This window comes from Periplaneta americana, chromosome 9 (genome assembly GCF_040183065.1).
Source record: "Periplaneta americana isolate PAMFEO1 chromosome 9, P.americana_PAMFEO1_priV1, whole genome shotgun sequence".
NCBI classification, from domain to species: domain Eukaryota; kingdom Metazoa; phylum Arthropoda; class Insecta; order Blattodea; family Blattidae; genus Periplaneta; species Periplaneta americana.
In genome coordinates, this window is record NC_091125.1 from 95,725,408 (window position 1) to 95,732,987 (window position 7,580).

The following is a 7,580-nucleotide window of genomic DNA, read 5'->3' on the forward strand; positions in this document are numbered from 1 at the left end:
TGTACTATGTCATGCCTATGAGTGCTCCAGTGTGAGCAGCATGGTGAAGAGGGAGGGTACTGTACCGTTCGTTTGAACGACTCAACGACTCCGACTCATCACCACTGGTGACTGTTATTTCGGAACTGTTATTTGGAACATAGTATTTTTTCGGAACCGGAACAGTCGGAACTGTTCCGGGAAAAGAACAACTTCGCCCATCACTATATTTTAGCCATTAACATTTTCATTACAACCAATAACGAACATTTCACAAGCATCAATGTGAAATACGCAACGAGCTAGCACTCGATAGAAATACGACACAGTCCAAAGTTCGACCATGGACAGTCTATTGTTTCTAGTTGCTAACCGCTTGGAGGGCTTTATCACGAGATTTGCAAAAAAAACACCTCAAGCTTCGCGACTGTATATAGTAGACTGTGGTACTATGGCAAAACTTGCAAAATGCAACACAATGTTGTCCCATTGCATCAGGAGGCAACCCAGTTCGTACTGCGAGGACGAATTATGAGAAATCCAAAGATTATTCTATTCTGTTGCATGTCAGGTCAGTGTACATGATGTGTGAATAATTTTTCCATTTAATTGTGTATGTATGATCACATTTGCTTATTTTTATGTTTTTTTTTTTTTTTTTTTCCAAGTACAAATTTAAAAAATTTAGGGTATTTCTCTGAATTTTAGGGTTTTTTTTAATATGATACAGGGGGATTTCTTGTTCCATGGTTGGCAACTCTGAGCAGTGAAATGGGCGACATTTGGGTAGTGTGTGGTCTTATCGTTCGGGTTGTATGATTAGTGTCTTTATGTTTGGCGTTTTCATGATAATTTCAGTTTCCAATTGATTGTCACAAAAAATATTCCCAATTAATATTCCATGTAAAAAGGAGACGGGAGTGAATAGGTGTCAAAAATTAAAAATGGATGGAAATACTATTTTACAATCTTTTCATCCAAAAGTACAGCCCTATATAAAGGAAGTATTGTACAGTGGGAACGTAGGTAAGCTTATGTAGCCTAGATCATTATGTTGAGATTAATAACTGTAAGATTGAATAGGTCCGGTCAAATTGTATGAGAATTCTCTGGGTCATAGGAATTTGTAATAACGTAATTTATGCCATCTATAAAGTGTATAGGTTATGTTTACCATGAATATATATAACATATTAATTTAAGGTTTGTGTCCGTAGATCAGATGAAATCTCAGGTTTTATTAAGGTAATCTTCCACTATAATATGTGGTAAACATTTTGATTTTATTTGCAGGAATATGCGCAGGAAATTTAAAAATAGATGACATTCAATCTGGAAGACCTACTGTAGAAACATCTCATTATGGTGATCGTTTCAAATTGATAATACCTTTCGCTGGTCAGTCCATTACGTGGGAAATTGTTTTCAACAGCTTTGTGCCACATTTTCCTCCAGATTTTTGCTTCGATGATGACACATTTTTATCAGATCCGGAAATGGGAGTAATCGAAGAAGGCGTACCAAGTCTTGCCAATTGGGATCATCAGGATTCGAAGTCATTGTTGCACGTAATCTGTGAATTGCTGACTCTATATAGAAAACACCAGGCAAGTTTGAATAATAAATTTGATTTTATCTGATATGTGCAGTGTAAAGTACATAACGTTAAAGTCTGTGCAGTTAATAATGCAGGATGTATTGATTGTTGTTGTGTGCTAGGTGTCATTGCTGAACGACTTCTCACGACTGCAGTTCGAGTATTCATCATTGGTGTGCCAGACAGCAGTTCGTGAGGAGGATGTCGAGGTGCTTATTGGTAGCCGGAGTGGTGGAGTCAAGTCACGCCTTCTCGGGGGTGCTGTCAACTTCCTGATCCGCCTCAACATAGACTTTTCTGATTTACCGCCTATCCAGACAGGCGAAGACTCTGGTGAAAGTGCTGCCGTACTGCTAGTGACATTTCACCCTCCTGAGGGCAGCCGCATCACACCTCAGCTTTATCTCTCGCCACGTGTCGAGAAAGCTCTGGGAGGCTCTGCATCTTTCCATCTACCACCTTTCCCCTCTGGCAGTTGCCTAATGGACTATGTGCCTGTTGTGGCAGAACAGATGCGGGAGCGAGTTTCCGCTATGTCTGCCACGTATGAGCGTAAGAAAGAGTACCTAGCTGCATTCTGCTACCGAATGGGCAAGGCCATGCTGGAATTCGATGCTGTGACATTTTCGCGCGCCTCCTTCTTACTAGAGTGCCGCGACTTCTATTTCCTATTGCATGTGTCGTTGCCCATGCACTTCCCACGTGACCGCCCTACTTTTGTACTGCAGTCCATCTACCATTCTTCATATGGTAAGCCATATAAGACGCGCTGTGAAGACTACCCTTACAGTCCACGCTGGGATCCTGCTGAGATGGTTGAGCGTGCATGTGCTTTTATAACCAGCTATGTCGAGGTGTTTCAGCGCAACTCCATTCATAACTGTCCCATCTAGTCATGAATGGACAATGAACACGTTAAAATTGTGCTGTGAACTGAGTATGATAACTGAACAGTGTAAATGAATTTGCTAGATTTGGTCTCATGAATATCCAATTCACTCTAAAGTAGTTTTCAATGTAACAATCCTTGTAATTGACATTTCAGGTCATACTGTTATACTTCTGTGTTTAAGTTCTGAAATTATTGAAAGTATAATGTTATTATAAAGTAACTAACATAGTTGGAAGTAATATAACCGCAATCAAGGTGAACTAAGTAGCTATGGAGTATTCTAAGTAGTCCACATCTGTGGAGTAACGGTCAGCGCGTCTGGCTGCGAAACCAGGTGGCCCGGGTTCGAATCCCGGTTGGGACAAGTTACCTGGTTGAGGTTTTTTCCGGGGTTTTCCCTCAACCCAATACGAGCAAATGCTGGATAACTTTTGGTGTTGGACCCCGGACTCATTTCACTGGCATTATCACCTTCACCTCATTCAGACGCTAAATAACCTGAGATGTTGACACAGCGTCGTAAAATAGCCCAAAAAATATATATATATATTCTAAGTATGGAATTTAGTCTATGCACGTGGATTGTTTGTTGTCCATATTCGATAATTGCGAGTATTAACTCCACCATTGGAAGTAAAATGGGCCTCATTGTCCATAGTATTAGAGATAATGTTCTGTTTCAGTTTTTCAATTCAAATATTATTTGCAGTTCATGAAGAAACATTTTCAGAAGTTAGTGTAAAATTTTACTCTATAGTATTTGCAAGCATATGCTTAACACATAAGCACCGCTGATTGATTACCGTATTGGTTTTCTCTAGTTAGGTTTCGGCTTTCACGAAGAACCTCTGCAACCTGAATGTCACTAATTTCAAGTCTTCCCGATTTCATTCTATTATGAACTGAACCAGTATTTTCAAAGCTTAATTATTGCATAATAAGAAAGCATGGTACAAGGGCTGTCTCTCAGATGCATTTTTGTCTGAAATCTTCTTAATCCAGCAGTGAAGTTTCTACAACATTCACAGTAACATTGTACCGAACCAATTCTTATTTGAAGATAAAAACCATTTTCTCAAACTTGGAAAATGTTTTATTACACAAGTCAAATGATTAACAAACTTGTGTTTATTTCTCAACAGAAGCATTTGTTTTAGCATAGAATAATTAAATCCCGTTCTTTACACATTCCACAGTCGCTTAATTTATCTTGATTGCTAAATTTGTTTAGAATTTGTATTTATTTTCAATTACTTTATAATAACCACATAGTCTGGAAATGTTTAATTTATTACATTACATGAGTTTAAAAACTACTAAGTATTTCATGAATTATGTTTGTAACTGTACATACCTGTATTAAGAGGAGTACAACTTTCTGTGAAAAATATTAGAACCTTAACCTATTCTTTTCATTAAAAAGAGAAGAAAGGAAGATGATGTTTAAAAATATTTATTTGTTCCTATACTGATTTTCAGTTTTGAATGTGACAAAACAGAAGGTAGTTTTACGAGAAATGATGTGGGTAAAGGGATAGCAAGTACAACATTGACACGTTAAAGGAGAACTGAACAATTTACAGGATTTAGCATTCAGATATCATCTGTTGGCAATAATTTCAAAGACAGTGTAGCAAAGCTTACGCATTCTAACAAAGTAAGTTACATGTTAGTTTGTGTCAAGGCAGTCAGTTCATAATATGATGTTAAACTTTGTGTTGAAGCTGTTAGTTAATATGATGTTCAATTTTTAAAGCCATTACTCTTAAATTTTATTCAGACCTGCAGTACTCGCACTTCAAGTATGCAGATGGCAACAGAGCCTTGACTGATAGCACCATTACGTTGTGTCTAGTTTAGTTGTTCCAAAGGCGAAAACCAGTATTGTCATATATTTTTTGCCTTTATTTGGCATTTTTGTGACTCTAATGGTACACCATTCTTCATCAGTATTGGTGACCAGTAAAACACAGAAAGACTATTAAATTTCACGGTTGTCAATATTACTGTCACAAGGTAGTTCTGAATCCAAATGTATAATATGATTCTTATTGGGTTGCAAAATCTAGATCTAAACTATTTAACATCAGTTGAACTTTTATTTTTTTCGATTGTTTATCATCAGACCCAAGTGTACATATTGACTGAAAAGAAGATTAAATTAACTACTTAATAATAATGATAATATTAATAATAATCCGTGGCATTACAGCCCTTGAAGGGCCTAGACCAACCAGCTGACTGCTGGCCTCACGTTCACATGCCGAAGCAGAGGTGGACGATCATCCAACCAGAATGGAGGTATCGTGTGGTTAGCACGATGATCCCCCCAGCCATTATAGCTGGCATTTGCAACGGGATTTTGCTATCGATCGTAGCTCCCCAAGTGCATCATGATGCTAGGTGGGCACCAGTCCCAAACACTGGCCGAAATTTCATAAGAAAATTTCTTCTCACATGAGGACTCGAACCAAGTTAATTACTATGTATAAACATTAAAGAGAAATTATTTAAACGAAGTTCCGAAGTTGGCATAGGTTTTTGGATTTTTGCAGTACGAATTTTAAATGCATTTAATATATGGAACTGGTGGTAATGAATTAAATCTATAATAAAATCTTAATTCTGCGTAACAAGCCCCTTAAACATTTGTCATTACAGAATTGGTTTCTTTGCATAGTTCATACATAATTTACAGGATTCATACTGGTAATAAAGTAAATATGGTGGAATCTCATTAACACAGTTTTCTAGGGCCAAAGGACTTTAAACGTCATGTCCTCAAGTTTTAGTATGTATTTAGTGAAACTGGGACTGAGTCTTCCATAAATAGATGTCCTTTATAGAAAACGCAATATTGAGGAATGTACTAACGAGATCCCACTGTAATAACATATTGAATTAATTTTATCAATCTGTGATTATGATGTAATTTATGGGGTTATTACTATAACTATTTGTACTCTTGTTTGTGTTGAAGTTCTCATCTGCCATATTAAATACTTAATTTGACATTGTGTCCAATAGGTCATTCCTTGCATATTCAGGCCTTTCTGCAAAAATGTATAATGAAACTTGAGTAGAAGAAGAGGATGATTAACAGGAATTTGTTATGCAATCATTATAATAGAAATGTGTAATAAACTACTTGCAGGAGGAGTGATTAGGCTAAAATTATAAATACGATTAAAATAATGTACCTCATTCATTATAAAGCAACATATAAACCATTGAAATCAGGGTTTCAGAAATGCTATTGTCATGCAAATTAATTTTCAATAGGGATGGGACATTTGAATCTTCGCCTGCAAATCTTGAAAAGATTCGAAAAGTCGAATGAATCTTTGCGTTTTTATTCGAATCTTTCTAATCCTAACCTAAAAGGCTTTGGAAAGATAAGTTTTAATGACATTGATGTCCAGTAGGAGCATTCACTAACAAACAACAGCGATTGTTGCAATTTCAAAAGTACCTGAATTACTAATATTACCTTGTGGTGTCCCTGAGTGCCACATTGTTTTCAGTATGCCATCTAGTGGAATCTTCCAGAACTTATATGAAGAATTTGAGGGATTCAGATTTGAGAAAATTTAGGATTCAAAATAAATTCTGCTTTGAGTGGATAATTTGTTTATTATGAAATAGAAATTGTATTTTGGGAGCTCTGAGTGAGATTTTACAATTCATATTTTGAATTCATCAGATAAGACAGCAATCACTACATCTTGAATTTCTGAGTGACATGTTAAGAATCGGTAACATGTACCTTGAGAATATCCACTCTGTACTTCCTTTAAGCACTTTCATGAACTAGAAATTACAGTGACTATAAATGTATTATCTCTGAATTTAAGGTCTTAACAGTTATTGTTATTTTTTTATCATTATTCTGTTGATTTCTAATAGAAATAAAAAACAGATTATTCGGAAATTAATGAGGATAATTAGTTATTATGACGTCCCCAATCTGGATAATAGCTCTTGGTAACTTACACAAGAGATAGGTTTTTCTTTCCTTGTCTTCCCTGATGATAGATTTATTGTTAGCTTCGAAATGCTGGATGATTCTTCATCTGTGGTAGCCTATGTAGAAATGAAACGATCTTGGACAATGTTTATAATTCAATTAGAAATTTTCGATTTTCAGTTCTTTTAAAATGTGATTTAAAAAATATGTTTAAAACATTATACATTTTATCAACCCACTTGATTCTTTTTTCATCTACTTCTCCTCTTCCTGTTTCCCCTCCCCTGTTCCTTCTCCACGTCCTCTTTTGTCACTCCAGAATATACTTTCTTTTCTCCATTTGCGTTTACCTCAAATAGCTGGTCAAATATGATGCTCCTGTATTGTAGTGGAGTTTTTGTTCACAGATTACACTCATATTATATTTTGTTCAACGGTCAAATAGCAACAAACAAAAGAATACTTAAAACTCGGCGACCCTCTCACCAGTACTTACTTACTTACTGGCTTTTATGGAACCCGGAGGTTCATTGCCGCCTTCACATAAGCCCGCCATTGGTCCCTATCCTGAGCAAGATTAATCCAGTCTCTACCATCATATCTCACCTCCCTCAAATCCATTTTAATATTATCTTCCCACCTACGTCTTGGCCTCCCCAAAGGTCTTTTTCCCTCCGGCCTCCCAACTCACCAGTTCTGATATTAAATCATGTAAAATGAAGAAATTTATTTTCTCCATGAGCAGGAGTAAATGTCTGTTTCTAGGTTAAAATTGGCAGGGAAATTTCCTCCGTAGGGAGATAAGGTAGTATTTCTCTCCCTCACTGAGGAAGAGAAATAAAACATATCAATCATTGTTGCTATGATATTTTCTTTGCATTTGTACATATACATTCAATAAAATTGCTCCAGTGAACTGTATGGCCTCTATTTCAGCTATGATAAGTTATTCCCTGTTTCCTGGGAACAGTCCTCAAATTTTACTTCCTGTCCCTGGACAAAATTCGCCTCATGGTTTTCAGTGTTAATTATTAATATGGTTTCATGATCCTTGTATATTGGTCTGATAAATTTTGCTAATGCAACTTTGCCATTTTTTCATGATGCCAAAATCAAAACTGAAAGTGAGGATGCAACTGCAGTCG

At 36.4% G+C, this 7,580-nt stretch overlaps 1 protein-coding gene across 2 annotated transcripts; it reads left to right on the top strand.

Annotated features, from left to right (window-relative positions):
- The first annotated feature begins 286 nt into the window (after positions 1-286).
- On the top strand, positions 287-7,351 carry LOC138706301 (BRISC and BRCA1-A complex member 2-like). 2 transcript variants are annotated; one of them, XM_069835416.1, is made up of 3 exons: positions 287-550; positions 1,273-1,586; positions 1,699-7,351. In XM_069835416.1, the coding sequence occupies exons 1-3, from the start codon at positions 448-450 to the stop codon at positions 2,467-2,469; spliced, it is 1,188 nt and encodes a 395-aa protein (XP_069691517.1). In that variant the 5' UTR covers positions 287-447; the 3' UTR covers positions 2,470-7,351. The 2 variants fall into 2 exon arrangements, with proteins under 2 accessions (XP_069691517.1, XP_069691518.1); XM_069835417.1 differs by lacking the exon at positions 287-550 and adding an exon at positions 726-1,005.
- Positions 7,352-7,580: the final 229 nt, after the last annotated feature.